Genomic DNA, 22,914 nt, shown 5'->3' with positions numbered 1-22,914 from the left:
TGCCCGCGAAAGATTCCAGGTCCGCCGGGAAGTTCAGGCCGCCAAAGGCCTTTGACCCCGCACCAGGGAAGGCTCGCCGCTTTTTGAAGCGGGGCGGCTTGCCCTTCTTTCCCCAACCTGGCAGTTTCACTTAATCCCATGGGCCCCGTTACCGGGGTGAGCAACCAGGCCGGCGGTAGGTGGGAACCGTCTTCCCTCCTCGGGGGACCTTCTCGGGGTGGGGTCCGCCCGCAGTAAGCCGCGCCTCGGGCGGCTGCAGGCCAGCGGACTTTCCTCTTGGGGGTGGCTCGGTTTTGGGGGGGCTTCCCTGGCCGGTTGGTCTTCCTTGCTTCTGGTCCCACCGGCGTTTTGTTGCGGCAGGTCGTTTTCCTCTCCAAAGAACATTGGTGGCCCAGGAGCTGCGGAAGTGACAGTTGATGAAGTTAGGAAAAATTTAAACTTGTTATTTTTTTTTCCCGCCCACCTTTTCTTTGTGCTCCTTCCGTTTGCCGTGAACGGGGGTTGTGTTTTAACTTTGCCTTTGCAAATTAAAAAAAATGCAAAGAGGTTCAGGGTCTTTCAAGCAGGGTCTTGCCCATGGAACACCAAAAACCCCGATAGGAAGTGGGGCTGCTCCAAGTTGGGCCCAACGTGGCTGTCAAACCGGCCGGGCGCTCTGGGGGAAGAGAAAGTGGAGGTGGGAGACACGACAGAGGGCAGCTGAAACCCGGAAAGAGCAAATGAAAAACCAGGGATTGGCTCGTTGTGATTGGATGGTTTGGCTGCCTTACCATACAAATAACAACACTCCACTGAGAGTAGGGCAATATAAAAGATAAGCCTATATTGATACACAGAGAAAGTGAACATTTAGCAAAAAATGTCCATTATACTAAAAGGCAAATAAAGCTGAAGCCAATCCCAGGCAAAACAAACCAATAATACTGTAGATTAACCCACTGCACAATCTACACACACTTTAAAGTAAACACTAATTTAAAGGCAACATAAGAGTTAATATGCCACACACTATAGAACACCACCCAGAGGACATCATATTTATATAGGTTCCTAGTTAAATACCTACAAAGAGAAAAACCACAAAACTAAGCATCCCCACACTAATAAACTCCACCCACCACACAACAAAGACATATACTATTCGAATTATTCATTTATATATGACATGTCAGACACAGTAAACCAATGTCACTCTCAGAAAAATATAGTAGCACTCTGCCCTCAGATAGCACGAACCCTAAAAATCACACATCACCATTTAATGAATCCTTTACAGCAATAATTCGCTCCTCACTCTCAAAGTTTATGTCTGCTCTGTATTACACGTAGAGGTTTGTGGTGACTTGACACTAGGAGGCAGACGGCAAATGCATCATACACCAACACGCACAAACCAAAAACACATCTGTTTATGCCACCTATTCTACAGTAGGATTAGAGAAAACTTTGGGGCCATGGCGTCCAGGCTCCCGTTCTACCATACTTCCTGCACGATGGCATGACTCAGAAAAATATGACGCTTTGCCCTCTAATAAGGTCGACGCTTAGTTTTTCTTGATTAAAACGAACCCAATAGTCAACCTGGCTTTGTATGATTCAGTTGCAAGTGCAGGCAGCCAGACCATAGGGCAGGATCGACACTGATGGTCAAACAAAGCTACAACAATTGGACAAGGCCAACTACAAATCCAGACGCATTTTTTTCAGCAAGACAAATCTTTGGAGGCTTGAGAAGCTCGATAGAACCCAAATATAGTTAAACTATATTTAGTGGTCATACACCAATGACATAAAGAGAACAGATGCTCCCCACTAATATTTGTCACAACACACACAGACACACTCAGAATGTACATATTCACATCTTCCAACGCCATCACTTCACAGACCTGGAGGAAACGAGACCACCACCAGGTATCCATTCAGAGAGCTCGCTAACACACAGGCAGGAAGTAGAGACAGGAGTGTAAGAACACCTTGTGGCCAGTAAAGTAGCCACTCAGGCACCTACACTGGGGCCAAAAGTCAGCTAACTAGCCCAAAAAATCACAATATCCCAGACACGAGAAGGACATACATATGCAATGTACGATGCAGAGCGTTATTGATAACTATCTATAACCGTCTATATATTGAACACACAACATGGTACAAAAATCTTACAACGCAGAAAACACCAACCAGGTCCTGTTTCTTACACACTCTCTCACCTCAAAAGCAACTGAGCCACTATTGAAACAACCTATCACCGCTAATGCCTAGAGTGTACATCACAAGAGTGTGCTCTCTCTTCCTTCATTATAGCTCTGACAGGCCAAAAGTAATAGGTAACATGAATACGCACGCGACAAGGACAAACTGTCCTGTCACAGCGAACAATAGATCCTTGAGACCCTGTCAGAGGTATGAAGTCATGAAAAAATAAGATTCAGAAGAGAAGCATTAATGCAAAAGTTTTCAATGGTGTTTCACTGTGAAGCCAAGAATGAAAAAATCACAACCCAGAAAACATAGTATACCAAAGCAGTAAAAAATGTGGTATTAAAAACTAGAATGCCATCACGAGGACAATGGCTGTGATTAACAGAAACACTAAGAATAGGACGCAGAACCCACACGAGTATGTATTGCCTAATGGATAAAACCTGGTATGTACCGTATTGGAGACTTCCTTATTGGTCTAAATCTCTCCTAAAAAACCCCTCTTAGGGGCTGTACGACAGGCTGCCGTCCCCGCCGGTCACCCCTGGAATGGAGTGCGCCGGGGAGGTGGAGGCTGTGGGGGAAGAAGTGACGGACAGAAAAGTAAGCACACGTGCCTCTCAGCTTTTTTTTTCTTACAACTTGAAGTCTGATTTGACTGTGTGTGTTTTATTGTCTGAGTGATGAATATTTGTCTTCGGTTTTTGGTGCTGAACAGCTACATCTGGATATGGGCGTGTCAGGCTTTGCTCTCTACTCAGGGAGTGGTGGCAGTGCTGTACTCTGTATTAAACAGTTTCATCACTTTTTAATGTAAAGGGCCTATTGGGGAGGACAGTTAACATAATAATAGGTTAATAATAGATATCGGCCTATAGTTTATATTAAAGATGCCATGGCTTCATCCATCCATTCATTCACTCGTGCGTAATAAGGAGACAGCACTTAAAAGCCTTAGTGTTAGTTAGTCAGTGCGTTCATGTTGTATTTCGTCTCTGTAGAAGAAGCCCAAAGTGTGTCAATGACACGAGTTGAGTACAATGAAGCCAGCAGCAGGCGTCGCCCCTCTTGTCTCCCCGCTTTTCAGATTGCGCTGCCTGTGCGCACTTAGGTTGAGCAACTTAAAGTGCACCAGAACAGTTGCTGGTCTGGAGACGGATTCACTGTTCATACGCAACGTGTTAGTGTGTTGTAAGTCTAAAGTCTAAATAAACACATGCTAATCCGCGGGATGCTTTACACCCTTGCAGCACCTACGCTGTACTGCGCTTTGATGTGTGCCAAGGCGCGGAGAGCTGCGTCAAGGTAGCTACAATAAGACCGGAAACCAGACCGCAATGCCTTCAAAATGAAAGCTTGAACAGTCACCAGAGAGTTTCCTTTGCCTTTTTTAACGAAGCAAAAAAAAAAAAAAAGCGATTATGAAAATATAAGCATGAACCAGCATTCAAGAAGGAATGATGAGTATGTAAAACATGTTCAATTATAATGTAGGCAACTGGAAGTGCAAAATGTGGTCATATACAGTACACATGTAGGCTGAGGTCTGCAGTTGTAGCTCATCTTGCCCAGGCCCAAACGTTTTGGATGGAAAACAATAAAAAGCCACCTCGGTTCCATTTTTATACATCGTTTGATTGCAAAATATTAATTGGAAGGGGACTTTATTTTGTAGACGATGGTCAGATGCTGCAGTTATTAATATGGCTGACTTGACTCCGGTGGCGGGGACCGGAGTCACCGACGCCTTTTGTTACCGGGAGCGACGGTGGCGCACAGACTCACCGAGCGGAAAGGGCGAGGCGCGACGCATCAGACAGCATGATGTGAGAAATAGGATCCCTCGCCCTCTTTGTCAACGCACAGCCTATCGCCTCTGTGGTGTTCAGAACATTCATCAATATATCAGGATTAAAGTTCAAACCTCTCAGACAATGAAGCCAGGCCAATTGAAGAGCCATAATAATAAAAACATCTCAGACTTTTCTTTCATGCTCAACCACGAGGAATGAAGTGAGGATAGAAGAGAATTTATTTGTCGCTTGCTTACATTGCATGATGAGTCACAGGCCTATATGTCTGTCTCCTGATGGCTGCATGGCATCACCGTTAACGCCTTTTTAAGTTAATTAAACTACAAAGCCAAAATGTAACACATCAGCCAGTGATGACTCATGATATTTGTTGTAAGAGCACCACATTTTCCTCACATCAGCCAGTTAATGTCTGTGGATAATGCCAGGCTGATCACCATGTGTGATGCAAGTACAGGATCAGTGCATCTGGCTGGGAGTGGCAAATATGTCTGTCAAGTGTATGGATATGTATGTGTATGTGTATGGATGGGGAGTGTTTGCAGAGTAATAAGACTGGTGATAGGTCAGCCACTAGCAGCCAGATATCACAGAAGGTTAAGATGCTCGTGTTTCTAAAATACTTTATAGCTTCTTTCCCAATTGTCAGTAATGTAGATTGGATTTAAAGGTCACGCACTACACACACATGCACAAACACACAGCTTGTCATCAAGGCCTCGCACTCCCACCTCCCCTTGCAGCCCTTAGGTTATAGAATTAAGAGCCAATCTTTCTAATGGATGGAGATCTCTGAGATCTTTTGGCAGCTAACTCAGAGGGAATGTGCTGACCCTGATGGCACAGAGTTTTTGGGAGGCTCATCACTCACTGCAGCTCTATCTGTCTGCACATCTATCTGTGTTTCTCTCACACACGTGCACACAAAGACATACAGTAATGGGTGTGTTTGATAGTTTGCTTCTCATATAATGTACAAAAAGCTGTGCACACATTTATTCCATTTAATTCGATAATGCAACATAAACATCAGTGGCTAAGTGTGATTGATTTTTATTTGATCTTTCTGACTTTTAGATATAGTGCTGAACTTTATGTAAGTGCCTGCGTTATCAAACGATATAAGAGGCATTGAGAAAAAAACAAGTTTTTATTAATCAAAGGTATTGAAAAAATATTGATTTGATATCAAAACTCAGGTACCAGTATAGAAAAACACCCGTCCCTGGATATGATGTATTAAAATTCCTCTCTACTAGATTCTATAATGTTGATAAGCTTGCAAATCTGTTAAAGGCAGCACTCGCACCATTGTTGCCCTCTAGCCTCCCTGTCTTTGGCTTGTTTATTGTTTTGCTGTTTGCTGGCTCTTCTGTTTTATATGTATTTATTATCCACCATGCCTCGCATTGTATTTCAATAACGGCTGCAAAACAAGCATCCCTCAAGGGGACAATGGAGTTGAATGAAGTAAGACTACAGTGCCCTCACCCGAAATGACCTAGGAAGGAATTCAGGGAAAAGTGTAACAGTGAGTAAGCGAGGAAAGAGGGGAAATATCACAAATCACAAGCTCCCCTGACACCAAACATCAGCACTTTTTTCTCCTGGCCTGCTTTTTTTTTCATTTTAAATGCTCTCCCTCGGTGAGTTTTGGTAGGATCTGACCCATATGTTCTCAATTACCTCCCTCTGGCCCACATTGTCATTCTGGTATTTCCTCCATCCCTCCTTCCCTCCCTCTATCTATCTCTCCTTCTTTTGTGTAATCTCTTGATTCTTCAGCTGTCAATCATGCTGTCAGTGAGTCCCTCCCTTTGTTACCATCCTCTCCTTTCAGGACATCTATACCTTCCTCCCTGCCCTGCCCTTTCATCCTACGTGTACTTTCCACCATGATCACAACATTTAGAGCCTGCCTCCAGACCCTACACGGCCAGTTGATAGTTTGCCATAAGCTGCTGGGTTAAAAAAGAAAATCAGATGTCTCTGTTTTGTATTTTTCTCCCCAAGCTTGTGTGGTGTTTCTTGATTAATTCTGGAAATTTCTCAAATTGAAAGAATAGAGTTGCGTCAAGGTTTTTAATATTAATCAAGCTGCAGAAAAAATATGAAGAATAATGGTACTTTGTTAGCATAATTTGCTGATTTGCATAATCAGAGGTGCAGTCAAGTGCAAAAAGCAGCATGAAGAGCCTCCTGTCACAGATTTAGCTGTATGTGAGCAGGGCGTGGCCTTTATCCTAACATCATACAAACCGTGTTAAAGCACAATAACACCTACGCTGACACCAGGGAGATATTGTGTTTCCTTTTAATTACATCTACAGGAGCCATGCACGCTCTATGGGAGTTAACATTTAACCTTCATCTTTTGCCTCAATCTGACTCAGGAACACTGCATCAGAAATTTGAGTTCATCATAATTTCTTTCTTCTCTGATAATTTTTTTTGCTGAGATCATCAAAGCTCAAAGCCACAAAACAGCTGACTTGGAGGCCCGCATACCCCAAAATTGAATCACCATCTGATTAAGTCTATTCATATACAGTTAACTGGAAGTGTCTTTGTTCAGCGCCCCCGCACTCCTGACCCCAACTGTGAGTACATTTGATGCACTGGCATGAAGGCTGAGAAAGAAAATGCAAGTGTATGTGTGTGTGTGTGTTGGTGTGTCACAGTGTGAAGATGTTGTAACAAAACTGTCACAAGGCTCGTTCGCTTGGCCTTGAATGTTCCTATCCAGATTCTATGTGACTGACAGTAACTCACATGCTTTACGTGGGCGCGGAAGAAAAGCTGCAGATGCATTTGAAGGCAATGTGTGAGTCATATTTGTGTGTGTTTCCTGTAAAAGCCTGAACACCCCCGTCTATCGATTTGTGCCACACTGTACCCCCAATTAAACCAGCGAGGCTGATGAGTTTGAAGAATCAAAATCGGAAAGAAAAAAAAATTGGGAGGAAGATGAAGATGGGAGAGAGCAAGTCAGCATGAATAACAAAGGGAAAGAGAAGTAGCGCATGGTGAAAAAGTGAAAGTATAGTTTGAAAATAAACCAAATGACTCGGCCTCGGACAGAAAGATGCGGATATGAAAAGAAAAAGAGAGAGGGAGATCTCTCTAATTGGAGTGGATAGACAGCGAGGCGCATGGCTCCCTCCAGACCATTAGAGAGGCCCGGGTGGAGAGGGTTTGTTCCCAGGAGGAGAGAGCTTGTCTTATGCTCAGCCATGGGGAAGAATCTGGCAGGGACTCTGATGAGTGGAGAGAGGCCAGGGGAGAAGATGGGCCCCATTGTCCTGTCTCGCTGATGAGGAAGAGGGGATATGGGACGCTCCTCACAAGAATAAAGAAAGAGGATGGTGAGGACAGAATGAGTCAGTGAAGGATGAAGAAATAGTGAGGAAAGAGAGAGCGTCAAAGACAGACCGAGACGCAGACAGGAAGAGACGAGGGACTGGAGGAGAAGGGGAAGGAAGATGTTCTAAAGTTGTAAGAGGAAAAGGAGTCAGGAAGTGAAAGAGAAAGAAGGGAAGAGAAAAAGTGAGGAGAATGGAAACGGGGCGGGAGGGAGAGCTGTGTTGAGCAGGGTGGATAAGGGGGAGGAAGAAAACAGGAAGAGAGTTATAATGCTGCAGTCGTCTCTGTTTCCTGTGTCCCTCGAGTGGGTTCTCCTGATTGGTCGTTGAGGGCGCCGGGGGTACGCTTACGTCGCAGCTCGTCCTTCTGGAAAGAGACGGTTGTGACTCGCAGGATCCTGCTTTGATAAGGATAGTGTGGGAGCAGAAAATGACAAGATGGCACGTTGAATGAAGTCTGTGGCTTCAGGATAGTGGTTCTGATGCTTAGATCATACTCACATTTTCTATCACACAAACTATTCTGACATTTCCATTACAGTCAAACTTAAGCTAATCTGAATAAATAGAAATAAATGGATCTCTGGAAGCCCCACATTTAGCACATTAGCATCTTTCAGTACTTTTCTTCTTCCTTTCTACGTTGTAACTTAAAAGAACCAAACAACCCACAGCTGTAGATGTGGATATGAAAACAGCTAACCCCTGCCACAGATCGGTAAACAGCTAGCGTACTTTGGCACCAATCCTGAAACAACCTGTTAAACAAAAGGAAAAAAGTAGGCCATTATTTCCTTCCTTAGAGTCAATACGGTGACTACTCTTACTCTGCTGTGGTTTATCGCTTTCCTCGTTTGCTTGCATTCTTCAAGAGCAAACTCTTGGAGGTTCGATGGACAAGGAGGCTGCGTGTTTGCATGTCTGCCATTGTTGTGAGCAAAACAGTAAAACCACTACTCTTACTATTCCTGCTTGCATCCTTCCCACTGCGGCAGAGAAACCATGAGGCTGCAGATGGCAGGATGCTCCAGAACACTTTGGGCTCTATCAGTGAATCCTCCTGGGGTATTGGACTGCTAGTGGATCCTGTTCAAGCTGAAGTACTTAATCTATTAAAATACACCAGAACTTATCTTTAATTTAATAAAATAGTTTTAAAAACTGGCTATATATTCGAATCTTGCCCACATTGCACATTGCAATGCTCGCCTTGGAGATAACAGTATTGACCCCGAGAAAAGATTTAGCCTGAATTGGCATAGTGATACTTCCAGCTTTGGTGTTATGGAAAGGATAATTGAAAACAATCTCTGACTACTTTTCCATTTGGGCAGTGGTTCCCAACCTTTTTTGTCAGTCGTACTCCGACACTGTGAGATAAACTCCAGTACCCCTTCATCAGCACCACCCACAAACTGCTTATTCTTTAACTATTGGTGCTATAAACGTGGATATACTAGTGGATGATAAACTAGAGTTTAGATGAGCTTGGTTACATTTGCATTTATACTACTACTACTTTCAACTGTTGCTTATCCATCACTATCACTAGCTTCTCTTTGCTTCTCTGCTCACCTAGTCTTAATCACAACTTGTAGTGCTCAGGTTGACTAAGGTTACATTCTTTTCAGTAACTGGAAATAGACAGAGAGCCCTTTGCTTTACCTTCCTCTCAGGACGGGTCTTCCTTTGCTTTCTGTTCCAGGTCGGTGATAAGGTGATGGTGCTGAACCGTTTCGGGCTGTGGCAGGAGGTGGCTGTAGTGCCGGCAAGCCACACCTTCCTCATACCAGAGGGCATGAGTTTTGAGGAGGCAGCAGCCCTCCCTGTGAACTACATCACTGCCTATATGATGCTGTTTGACTTCGGCAACCTGCGGCCCAACCAGAGCGTCCTCATTCATGCTGCTGCAGGTAAGGAGACAAATGCCAACAGACTATATGCTCATAAGACAAACCCTTTTATTTAATGTCAGTCTTAGGTTGGGAATGGATGCATCACTCTTCATCAAAGGTGGTGGTTGGATTCATCATAAATTGGTTAATAATTAATTCACAAACTAAGACAAATATTGCTTCACCCTGTTTGTCACAGTATCTAAAAAGTCAGTGAGATCCAATATAAATGTATGTTGTAATCAACTGAAAACCACATTTAATCAATTTCATCTCAGTATGTGTCAAGCCAGCACTGAACTCTGCTAACTCTTGTTAGCAGCCACATAAATGAATTCAGTATGACACAACCAATCTTTTGAGTATCTATAGAGAATAAGTTGGAAATCCTCTGCAGAGGCTCAATGCAAAGATGCAAAGCTTGAGAGAGGGCCCTTGAATGTTTACTGTAGCAGACCTCTTCCTTCTCTGCACCTCCTGTTCATGCATTTATTTTCTATAAGAATTATGGCTGTTGGAGAAGGTCCCACTGTTCATTAGTATGAGAAATGGCTCAGTGTTTTTCACCCTCTAGGACTGCACTGATACTGGAGCACCTGCCACCTGGACTGTAGGGTCAGAGTTCAGAGTGAGTGGGTGGGAGAAAGATGGGGATTGAGGGAGTAAAAGCACCTGTTTTTGGGTGTGATGCACTAAGCCTGAGAGCATTTGATTTTGCTGTGTTTACACAATAAGGCCAGCTGGAGAGAATGGGAGTGCATTAGCCAAAAGAAATGATTCTCTCCCCATTTCTCTCTCGGTATCTGTTGGTGTACAGCTCTCACTTTTCCTCTCGTTCCCACTCTTTTTGTTCAGAGGGCGTCAGAATGGGATCCCTCTGCATTTGGGACAGTGCGTGGGTGTAGATGGTTAAGAGAAGTAAGCACATAATGAAACCTGAGCCTGTTTTCTCTCTGGGAGACAAAAAAATGTCAGAGAGCACGGGGAGACTGCCAGCCCAGGTGGATATATCCCTTGGCATTAATAAAACTGAAAATGAATAAATTTGTAAAGTTACCATTAAACTATGCAGTTTCCCCAGAGCTGAATGATGGCTAACAGATTCATAGTTGTGGGACTTGTGGTCTACAGAGGAATCCCAAAAGTTTGCGTTCACCATATCATCAAGCTGATGTCACTCACCCCTGTGAACACACATCTCACCAGAGGTTTTCTGTGCAGAGTATGTTTGCTATAGGAGAAATGCTGTGGAAGACGGTTTGGTCGAGGCGGCGTCTCTGGTTTCTCGAGGCAGGCTGCCAGTCTTGGCTCGCCAGCTGTCCGGACATCAGGATTGTAAAAGCACATTACTGAGGCTATGACAAAAACATTTGCTTAACAGTCTGCTTCACTGCACTCTGTCATTCTCTGCATGTGTAAATCATTATCATACTGTATGCTCTACAACACTGCTCTGCTGAGACTTTTAAAGCGCTGTTGTTAACAGCGGTGTACATGATAGAAGTACGCTTTGTGAAAGAAGGTGTTACCAGGGTGAGAGGTGTGCACATCCTTCTCTTAACACCGTGTCCCTGCATTGTGGGGGTGCATGGCGCACATGGTGCTGATAGCTGAGCGTGTGTGTGTGTGTGTGTGGGGGGGGGGGGTAGATTAGTTGTTCTGGTTAGATTCTGATTCAAAAGTATCTGCTGTGACCAGAGAGGGAGAGATTGTCATTGTGTTCTGTATCTGTCGTCTTCTCAAGGAAATTGCAAACAGGGTGGGATATATTACTTACTAAATGTATTCCAATACTGAAACTGGTTATTTTTTTGTATTTTAGATTTACTTGATCACCTTGAGCTCTGGAAAAAATGTAGAGGCACATATTCAATGTTTTCTGACATTTACAAGGGCGTTATATTGGCTTAATGTGAAGCTACATTTTACCTGCAACCCCTCTTTACAGCCCATCCTCAGGTCACGTATGTCTGAGTTGTGAGCAGATCAAAGATTTTCCCATCTATGATTATTTCCCATGAATATCTTTTAGAGGCCTGAGGAAGTAACTACTTTCCCGTATTTCACAAAAAAAGTTTTTTCTTATCGTCTTGATAAAACCTTGTGAGATTCCCTGGTTTGAAACCAACTAATCCATTCAGATGTCATTTATTTGACTATAACGCGTCACATGGAAATGTGGAACACCACCACTGTTGCCTCAATTAGAATTCCTTGTTTCAGTTTAAATGTTTTCCAAGAATGTATCTCCTTTTTCACAAGTATTTGGAGTCAAAATCAATTCTAAGTAACACATTAGAATACAGAGCATGTATTGTATTTTCGATTATGAAACTGTAATTAACAAGTATTCTGTTACTACTCGACCCTGCCCACAGCTCCAGTGAACACCCCATTTAACCACACACAGTATTAGTGTGTGGTGAAATGGCTTTACTTCACCTCATCAGGCTCTCTTACAGGACTTTGCAACTGATTATTGCGTAAATAGTCATCTAACCAACTAAAAAGCGATGACTTTAAGTGCCGAACTTGCCTGCACAGCACTGCACATTCCTGCTAGATCAGTTTATGTTGCGCGATGATAAAATATTAAGCTTTTACGTGAGATTAAGTGGACCTATTAGCACAGCTGAGGAGTAACAGTGGTACAGAAGACAGACAGTGATTTGTTTTTCCCCCCTTAGTCACAGGGTATACGGTTTGGTAATTGTGATTTAAACCAGTGTAATTTTTATTGAATGCCCTTATTAGATTATAGGGTTTCTTATCACAGAAGCCAAATATAAATTTTATTCTACTGTCATAAATCTTTTCATCAAAGCATCGTTTTACTAAATGCTTGAGGGGTTCATCCTGACTTGGTCTGTCTTATGGCTGACCTGTTCATTCTCATGATAAAGATATAATCCACTGGTTTAATCACATTCGGAAAACAATCATCCTCTTTTCAATTACTTTTAGATTACTTTGTCTCTAAAGCCCCTGGAACTTTAAACAGATAATTTATTCTAAATGCTTAAAAAATTTAATAATATTCATATGACATTATCATCTTTAACAGAATAGACAGAAGTGGCAGTACGGAGAAACAGAACTACAATATTAAGCAAATATCGAAGGTTGTTGTTATTATAGTTATAGACATTTGGGGAAATTATTTGCTTTCTTGCTGAGAGTTAGATGATTCAATTTTTCAATTCAATTTTATTTGTATAGCGCCAATTCATAACAGAAATTATCTCAGGACACTTTTCAAATAGAGCAGGTCTAGACCGAATCCTTTTTAACATTTACAGAGGGACCCAACCAGGTTACGCAGTATGAGAGATTCAATACACTTCATGTCTGTACAGTACTCATGAGCTACAGCCAGCAGCCGGTTAGCTTAGCCCTTAGCATAAAGACTGGAAACAGGGCGAAACAGCTTTCCTGGCTCAGCCCAGGACCAGTTGCCAGGCAACCAGCAGAGAATCCAAGAAGTTACTGGTCCGGACCAAGAAATAGTCTGGCACATAAACTCCTGTTAAATGGCTTTCATAATTTTTTGTACAGATTAAACAAATGAGATACATGAGATATAAAGTGTTAATTAGTGAGCTTTTAAGGTGCTTGTTGGCAGATTTTGTTACTTTTGAATAAAACCAGGCTAGCTGTTTCCATCTGATTCCAGTCTTTATGCTAAAATACTAAAGCCAGCTAACTGGTTGCTGGCTTTAGTACCACTAGTAAATAGAGTATTATCACTGTTTTTCTAACTTAGTTAATAAGCACATTTCTGACAGAACAGAAATAACAACATAACTTTAAAGCTGGTCACACTGTTTGATGATCATAAATTTGTTGGTCTTAAATACTACTGATGTAAATCTTGAACAACGACAGCTCTATATGGCAAATAAGCTGTTGAACTCTATAGTGAGGGCCCTTACAGAGGGATGATGGGTATCCATCCTCTTGTATTTTTGCCTCTCTATTGTTCCGTGTTTGCAGGTAATGTCAACTCATTAAGAGCTCTCCATAAAGAACATTATTTCCTGAAAAGTATGCTGACCTTTACCCATCACGATCAGGTGACCAGTGCAGAATGCCTGACTGGTGCTTACACACTATCAGCCGTCATGCCTTTATGTGTATGTGTATGTGTGTCTGTGTGTGTGTGTGTGTGTGTGTGTGTTTGTGTAAGTAAACTCTGGTGAATAGTCCTCAGCTGCCTCTCTCGTGGGTCCGCTCCTGTCCTCTCTCTCCAAACAATAGCTTGTTGTATTTCCTCCCATCGTGCCTCCCTTCTCCACCGCACCGCACATCTGCATCCTCCGTTCTCCTCCTCCCCCGCCGGCCCTCCATAACCTCTGCTCCCTCTGCTCCCTCTGCATGACCTCTCCATATTTGTGCTTGTCTCCTCGTCATCGGGGAACGTGCGCACGTTTCCCCTTTTGTTTTCCCCAGAGGGCTTGGCTGGGAGGGGAGTTCAGCGACATTTGGATGTATCTCGTGGGTCTTCCACTGTGCCAACAGCCTTTCCTCTGACCTCTTCCTGAACCGGTCCTAATGTTTATGAACCCTAGCCAGCCACCCCGCCACCACACCCACACTACACATTCCTGCATACATATGGGGCTCTGCTGCTTCCAGCGATGACGTCCACCTCTGTTTTATTTATGAGCTCTTGAGTGACTGCAGGCCAACGTCAAGTGTCATGCATTGTGTTGCAGATTTGGAATGCATAATATGAATTAGGTGGTGCTTCAGGAGCTTGTGTCATCAATTTATCTGATGATTTTGCTTCACAGACTCAGCCACGTGCGTCAAGACTTTGTGACATTTTGGCGCCAACGCTGCCAAAATGTTGAAAAACACTGCTCACTAATAGCACTGTAAGGTGCTTTGGTCTACTAAATAGCATATGTTATCAATCACCTCTTCTCATAAAGTTCCACAGCAGTGTGTTTGAGGTTTGTGTGTTAGATTCCATATATCCTCTGTGCTATTAAAGCCGGCTGTTATTAAAACTTTTATTTTTCCCACCAGCCAATTATGGTGGCTTCCATACTTATGCAGCTGCTTCTTGCTGTGGTATCTGTGTGTAGGACAGACTTACGTCAGTTTACGCTGAAGACTATCTGGAAACACTTGATGTGAGAGGCTTCCAGCTGCTGCATGTGGGTGCAGTTCAACCTTGAGAGTGATGGGTGACAGCAGACACAGCTGAGTTGAATTCTTATTAATAGTAATCTACAGAGTTGAGCTGCTGATTCTGGAAGTATTTTTTACTGTTGTCAATTCCTGTTTAAATTCCTGTTTTCTTTTAATGATACCCTCATGATCAATATTTAAACACTGATGTTATGAACATCAGTTTTAATCTTTTTAACTTTGTGTGAGTGTGTTTATTTGGTACTGCAGATTGCTCAGGTTTCTACGATACCTGATCTTGACTCACTGTTACGGGCACAAACAACAGACTTCAGTTTCTTACAGAAGTGCTCCTTGGGATTTATAGGTGACCCTTCTATTTAAAATGTTAGGTACACAACCTTAAACATTTGACTTTTTATCAACAAGATATTTTCTATTTTTTGCAGTTACTCATCTTTTGTGCGGATGATTCAACCTGCCAAATTTCCTACCTAATTCAGCTTTGAAAGTGCTGTCAGTCACATCACATTGTCTATGCAAACCATGATCAGGACTTAGTAAGTAAGTCTAATTAGCTGTGTCTGAAAGGGAAGTTGCATTTCTTGCTTTAAACATCTCTGTACCACTTTCTTAGAAAACTGTGGTGTTGTTGTAAGTGTACTGTAAATGTGTAAAAAAGTGGAACAGGTGGCTGGATCTCTTGGGTTTAGTGAATGAGAGCCAGATCCTGGTGTAGATCTTCATGACTGCTGTCAGACCTGCAGGCAGGGCCTCGGGCATGTGAGCCGTCAGTGCACAGCTGACTGCAGATGGGATTGAAAAATGAGAAGCAAGAAGGTTTTTTGAGGTTGGATGACTACAATAAGCTTGTGAGCTATAAGGAATTGAAAAATAGATTTATCTTATTTCTCCCAGGACTCTGTCACAGATTATTGCTCTCATTCATTATTTACCATCAAACATAGTCCCTTGCCATTTAAGCATTAGCTGAAATGTAGTTACATACCTCATTTTTATAGACCCATTGTTCCTGGGAGCCGTGATAAAAGTCTGATGTGCCTTGAAAATGGTTTCTTCTCCTCTTCTCCCGGTCTGTCTGCTCAGGAGGTCTTACCCTAGTTTAGAGAATGCTAATTCAGTCTGACCACTAAGCGGGAGTCTGGGCTGCGTGGTTGAACCGTCTTTGTGTTCCCCAGGCCTGGCATCGCCGGCGGCAGATCAGCTGCACTGATAGGAGAGGGAAACCAGGGCAACCTCCAACCTAACCCACCAATCACATCGCTTGCTCGCGCTCTCATCGCTGCAGCCGTTGACAAATGACCCCAACGCACCCCCACCCTAACCACCACATACAGTCGCAGGTGTATGTGAAACCTGTGTCAGGACACCTGTTTCTGTGTGTGTGTGTGTGTGAATCTCCAGCATAGTAAGTGTACACCAGCTTGTGTTTCTTTTTGCAAACAGGTTTATGGGAGGAAAGAAAGTGGTTTATGTTAGTAAATACATTTTGTGTCTGTACATATTGATTAATACATATTATCTGTGTTTTTGCATGCTGTGTTTCTGTGTTTGTGTTGGTTAGCATTGTGTGATTCCTTTCTCAGGAAATCACAGGGACCACCACAGCAAAGGATGTTTTTTTAATTCGCTCACCCAGTAACTAAAAATGGGCTTCCTCTATTCTGCACGGAGAGAAATTCACCATCAGAGAGAGCACATTAAACTGCTCTTCAGGCCCACAGTGTGCACACACACACACACACACACACACTTACACAGTCATCCCAGAAAAACACCAAGGTTACATAATGCAGAGCAATACCTCAAAAGTACACGTTCACAAACAGCCAACCACAGCTCCTATCACTGTTACAGGACTCATATCTGAGCTCTGAGCTGCAGAGAGTAGCAATAAAATGTTCATTTATTTGGTGCAGCTTGTTGATGTTGTAACACGGCCACAGCAAGTTTGGGTAAGAAGAGATACTTGGGTCCACGTTTGTATTTCATTCTTTGTCAGCCACCACTACCACAGGCTAATGATAGGTTAAGAAAGACGAGAGTCCTTGAGGAAATGTGGAAATAAATGCAGAAGAAATCGCACAAGAAAACAAGACAGAGCTTAGAGACAAGGGACCACTCATCTCGCTGGTGTTGACAGTAGCCATATGGCCAACATTCGTTGACCAGCTAATACCTGAGATTATAGCCTGGCTCACACAAATGAGATGTGAGATAATTTTTATTTAGACAAGAAACATGAGCTGTCAGTGAGGACGCAGCTTGAAAGTAGATTGAGAGATGTATTAATCAGGACGAGGAAGACGTGATATCCATCCTATTAATTTTTTTATAAATCTGAAAAACATTTCTGATGTCCCCACCCACCCCTGCTGTTGAACTCTGGGTGTGGAGCAATAACAGTGGCCTCAGTGTCAGTCTGGATTCCACTGTGTTTTGGGGAAAATTCCTCTTCTCTCCTAACAGTCATGTTATAGAAGCCAAGTGCAATTTGTGCCAAAATGCGAGTATGTAAGGATTCAGGGGAAGACAAAACCCCACTGTGTATCCTGTCCTATCCAGAGAGAGAAAAACAAAATGGATAGGTGGACGCTTTTTGACGTTTCCTAATTTCCAAGTGTAAACAATTCAATTGAATCTTGAGGAGAACAAATGCAATTAGCAGCAAGAATTTGCTCAAGCTGCTTTCTGTTCCCCGAGCATTGGGTAAGTGTTTGTGAATGGTTTTAAATCACACTTAACCCTACTAAGAGAGAGTTGATGGTCTGAAGAAGTACATAGACGGAGAACTATAAATTAAGAAATCAAGGACACACTGAGAACTGAAGCACTGGGTTAATGAAAGGTTAATATTTTAATCTCTGTGCATTTTTGTGAAGATTAGCTGATACCGGCAGCAGCCATGCAGGACTGTTCCTCTCTCTTTTGTGATCTGTGTATGTATGTATGGATGTGTGTGACTGTGTGTGTGCTTGTGAAGAGAGGTGGGGGGCAGTGAGGGGTTCTTGGCATGGCTCAGCAGTCTTGTGATGGCAGATCAGGAGTTTGTTCTTAGGGGACTCAAAAACAGGTACCTTCTTCCTCCCAGGGCACCATATTTCTTTGGTTAGAAATGCATGTAAGTTTAGAGAAACAAAGTTATCTTGTTATATAAAATGCATTTTTGGTTCTAGGTATCATCTTGGGAATGGTTTATGGCCAGATTGGAAAGTAACTCTTTGTTTCTTTAAGTAAAAACGAAAGCAATATGATAAAAATAATGACTTCTGTTGTTTCTCACTGACTTCATGAAGCAAAAACAGACGGAGAATCACAGTGTTTATGACAGCAGCGTTGGTTAAATATTAATATATGAATGCCTGGCTGTAAGTACGTGGGATTTATGGATGCATCATCCTGATGGACACTTTTTCACACCTGTATGTGAGGGTTGCTACTGGAGCCATTTAGTAAAAACAGCTCTTAACCCCCACTCAGACAATGCATATTCAACATTTTCTCTCCTTTTCTTTTCTTTTTTTTTTTTTTACTTCCCTTCTACCTCACATAAACATTTGCTCATGTACTTGTGTAAAACACCCATGTGTCACAGGAAAACACATGTACATTTGCTTGTACTGTTTCTATGTATATTTATATATAAAAGTACATGATAGGTAAATGTGTTATCACATATCATAAATGTACTGCTCTTTAAGCTGTCTGAACATTCAAAAACATTGACACATGCATACAGGTGGCTTTCTATCCAAAGAGTGGTGGCTACTGAGAGGCAGGTATGACCCAGTCTGTCAAATAAAAACTGATGGAAAACTTGTGGTTGCCATCAAACTCTCATATGTGAGAATCTCTCATATGCCCGACGGAAGAGCAGTCAATGAAACAAAATGGCTCCCTTTGCTCAGTCATTGCCAGCAATTTGGCCGAGGTTTCCTTGGCAACACAAACTTGGTTTCTCACTGAGGACAAGGAGAGATGGTGCTGTTATATCGCAGCCGCAACAACACTTATTGTTTTCTCATCAGTTCTCCCCTCTGTGTCAGCAGGCGTGATCATAGTAATGCAGAGCCGTTTATTCATCTCTCATGGATGTAAGCTCTCAGACGAGAACCACAGATCAGATATGTTTTTGGTCTGTACGCTGAAATTGTGGGAAGGGAAGGGGTTGTATTCTTTTTTCCTCAAGGGACCATTTTCTGTGGCAAAGCACTTTTTTTATTAGAAATAAAAGGCTCAACTTTTTCATTCTCATGCGGTCAGAAATTAATAAATAATTTGATTTGTCATTAATCTTGTCATGACATCTCAGTGCATTTTTTCGGCCAGTGTCAGTGCTATTTTTATGTCATATTGCTGCCAGGATGTCATTGAGGAAATTGTGCTATTCGAGTGGTTCACCGGCTCAGAATCATTTTTCTGCTGAGCTAAAGGGACCAGAGGTGCATCAGTGTCATCAGATGTTCTACCTATACAAAAAATATAAGGACATAATAATTCTGACAAAGCGTTTTTATTAGATATACATAATCAGACATCATAAAATAAATTAAACTAACTAATGAGCTATTACTTGTCCAGTTACATTGAGTAGGTAAAATAGACTATAGAGGAAGCACATAGCTTTCCAAGGAAACCATCTACTGTATATCTGGCCTTGGGGATTTTGTCAGATAAACTGAGGGATTAAGTGTACCCTCATGGGTTGAGACAATTCTCCTTCATCTTAAACTAAATAAACCATTTTAAAATCTAATGGATTTTCCTTAAATGCATTGTCACACAGCTGAAAACAGGGCTGCTTTCCTTAGCTTGTAAAAAGAGATTTTGGAGAGACATGTTGTGTGTGTGTGTGTGTATGTGTGTGCTTTTTCTCATTACATGGATAAAGGAAGACAATTTTTTTTATTGATCACATGATAGAATCAGAAATGTACTAGGTTAAAAAAAAAGATCTTCCTCTTTGGTTACTTTTGCACAAGTCTGATCAAATGTGCAGAGGCCTTCTCGTGCATGTTCCTGCTTCCTGTCCTTCTGATTATTTTACTGGGTGTGCATATTAAATGTTTGGGTTTGGTTGACTGTGTAAGCAAACAAATTATGATTTCATCATTCATTTAATCCAAACCTGTCCGGCATTCTGGCAGCTCAGCTATGCCATTAAAAATGGATGTAAATGCACATGTTGCTTTGTGTTGCTTTATTCTCTGGTATCAGATAAGACGTGCTCTTTACTTGGTCAGGCATAGATGACCTTTATGGATGCCTTTCAGTTCAAGTCCTCAAGTCAGCCTCCATTTCAAACAAGCCACTGCTTATCAGTAACCTATTACTTCTTGCTCTGGCTGCCTAAGCAAACATTGGCCGAGGCATTTGCCACAACTATGTACACACTTTCAAATACAGTGAACACAAACACAGATATTCGAAACATCTACCGAAACACACAGTCTCACAGCAGTTTGTCTTTAAAAGTTATCTTGGACAATGTAGCACATTGTGTTTTCAGCTGGCACGGTTATAAGGATCTGTGTTTATGTAATTTGCGATAGAATGTCATCCAGCCCTCCTTTCCTACCAAAACAGATACCTCGGCTACATTTTTTGTCCTGTGGAATTTTAGACAGGTTGTCTTGAATAAGGGAACTAAAAAAATGAGATGTGTCATTTGAGCTACAATGGCTACTTTCTCCAGAGTTGGATGTGTGTGTGGGTGTCTATTCCCCGCAGGCCAGTCGGAGTAATGTGATTGTATTTAATGCGCTCTTTACATACCCTCGAGTAAAACACATCCACGCTGTTATTGACTTGGCTTGTCTGGCACAATAAATAATGCAAATTACATTTACCTACCATAGATAATACATGTGGAATGGGAATTCTTCTGTTCAGCTGAGTTTCATGTAGGTATTGGTGTTGCTTTGAGCTATTCAGTTAAATCTGAATCCTTGTCAGTAGTCTTTGCAGTAGAATCCATTGCAAGTCATGCCCTGAAATGTATATTTCATAACTATTTATAAACTCTTCCTGTAGGTGGTGTGGGCATTGCTGCCACTCAGCTGTGCAAGACAGTGAAGGACGTCACTGTGTTCGGCACGGCATCAGCGAGCAAGCACGAGACGATCAGTGAGGGCGGAGTCACGCATCCCATCGACTATCGCACCAAGGACTATGTGGAGGAAGTCCGCAAGATCAGTCCGAAAGGTAAGAAACTTGGCCATCTGCACTAGGATAAGTGCTCTAAATTTGGAGTTTGTGTGTACAGGGATTGGAAATACATGAACCGTAAACTATAATCATGCTATCACTGAGCAATGTTATCACTGAGATTGTTTCATGAAGCAAATAGTCCAGATTGATATATTCCCAGTGGCACAAAGCAATACTGTGCTACTGCAGCATTTGTTGATCAGTGTTGAACAAACTGCAGACAGTGAGATGATACATTTTCATAAACTTTTTCCTCATGTCACAATTCTCAGAAGAGCTGGCTGCCATGTACTCTGGACTGACAGTTTCCTACCAAGCAAACTTGTTTCACTAAGCAGCGACTGTTTGGATTCTCATCACCATCAATAATGGATCTGCAGAGTTTTATGTAGATGTGGCCCTGGGCTCACTAAGAGGGCCACACAAAACGCTGCTTTTCAACAAAATGAAATAACGTTCAGTTCCTGTTTTTTTCTTTCGCCTACTGCTGTGTTCCTAGCAGGATGGAGACTGTTATTATGCTGGAGGCTCATTTTATAGTCCCCTCTAAAACCCGTCTCTGTTCTTTGTAGCATGGAGCGAGACAGATAGACATTACAGAGACAGATAGGAAGAGAGCGAGAACTGACACTTTGGACAGAATGTATCTAATTAGAAGCCTGGATCAATGTGCAGCCCTGCTCGCTACCTTTCCCTCTGTCTTTGGCTCTCCGTCAATTCATCTGTGCTGTGGTCAAGGCAGAGTCCTGCTGTGAGCCTCCCACAATCAATAGAACCAGGGTTTAGCGGAGCAAGGAGGGGTAGCCCAATTTGCGGAGTCCCCTCAGGCACAAAGGAACATCATTAAGTCCGAGCCTGCATGGCCAGACGTTAATAAGCCACAGAGAAATCTTCAGAGTTAGGTTGTTCTTTACCATCTGTTCAGAGGCTGGTTTATTAATCTCTCCACCAATGATTGGAATGGACAATGGCGGAGGGAGATTTTATTCCTCTTGTCTTATCAGTGACAAGAATGAAAAACATAAAACAAGTAAGATCTCACTCACTCTCCTCCTCTCCTCTCTTGGCACAGCTACGTATGGGTTCCTCTTCGTGTAAACATGGCACAACTTGGCTACACTCGCTACTCCTAGTGAACTCTGGCATGCGGAGGGGGCTGCTGAGGAGACTTGGCAGGCTGCTCTGACTGAATTCAGATCAGTGATAACTGTCCCCTTCTTCTCTCTTCTGCTCCAGGTCTGGACATAATACTGGACCCTCTCGGAGGATCAGACACCCATAAGGCCTACAACCTGCTGAAGCCTATGGGCAAACTTATCACCTATGGTAAGTAGTGGAAAATCATCACTTATTTTCAGCTTAGAGCCAAGACTGAGCAGCGATGTTTGAATCATTAGGGATACAAGGCAGCCCCTCCAGGAGTCAGAGAGGCAAGAATAGGCAAGAGTTAACGCAAATAGACTTGCTTAAAATGGTCAGTCTGGAAGAATGCTTTCCAATTTCACCAATCACTGCCATTTTCCACACAAAATAATAAACCACTTTTATGAGCCAAAGTCAAATAAAATTGAAGCCTCAACCTCCACAAACAAACTTCTTGTAACTGCGTTGGAAAAGACTTCTCACGCAGAGCTTCCCCCGAGGCTATATGTATCTCTCCAACCAAGCTTCTCCAGATTGTTCATTTTTAAATTTACCAGAACTTCTTATGTAATGCCTAAAACCAAACGTGTTTAGTTAAGCTTGTGGGCAGCGCTGCACAGCATGGTAAGGTCACCTGATAAATTGACTTTATGGCTTGCTACCTGAACAAGCTAGCAGCTGACAAAAACCATGAACAGGCTATTCCTGAATGCATTTTTATTCTTACTGAAACTATACATTATTAATAATATTATTTCACTTTATTACAAAAATGGAAAAGCAGCTGCTGTCATTTTTAGTGACTCCTGGAGTAAAAGCAAATTAATACAGTACATGAAATAGTTGTGGGTTTCCATAACTTGCCAGAGAATAAAGCTGCTTCCTGGTGGGCAGTGTGACCTCTCTGCAGAGGTCCATGTCCTCAGTGTGCTGTGTGTCATCCGTGGGAAGGCCTTTACCCTTGCTCTGTTGCGATGCCAATCTGGAACCAGCATGCATGCAACAGTGGGCGGGGTCGGCATCCATGGAGAACAGGGCCTTTCCTTTGCATGCTGCACAAAAACCCACTACCCAGCATGGTGCCCCCCACCCTCGCCCATTCACCCTCTCTCACCCCTACAGAACCCCCCC

General features: G+C 42.6%; 1 protein-coding gene across 1 annotated transcript in view; it reads left to right on the top strand.

Annotated features, from left to right (window-relative positions):
* Positions 1-2,709: 2,709 nt before the first annotated feature.
* vat1 (vesicle amine transport 1) overlaps positions 2,710-22,914 on the top strand; it is a gene marked incomplete at its 5' end in the record, with an annotated part of 26,895 nt that continues 6,690 nt past the window's right edge. Inside the window, 4 exon segments of the mRNA XM_035655683.1 lie at positions 2,710-2,805; positions 9,084-9,291; positions 20,464-20,634; positions 21,877-21,966. Coding sequence (XP_035511576.1) covers positions 2,710-2,805; positions 9,084-9,291; positions 20,464-20,634; positions 21,877-21,966 — 565 coding nt within the window.

The sequence above is a fragment of the Morone saxatilis genome, unplaced genomic scaffold (assembly GCF_004916995.1).
Source record: "Morone saxatilis isolate NCDOM2014 unplaced genomic scaffold, NCSU_SB_2.0 Contig14, whole genome shotgun sequence".
In the NCBI taxonomy this organism is placed as follows: Eukaryota; Metazoa; Chordata; class Actinopteri; family Moronidae; genus Morone; species Morone saxatilis.
Note: the sequence above shows the minus strand (reverse complement) of the source record. Positions and strands in the feature narration are given on the sequence as shown.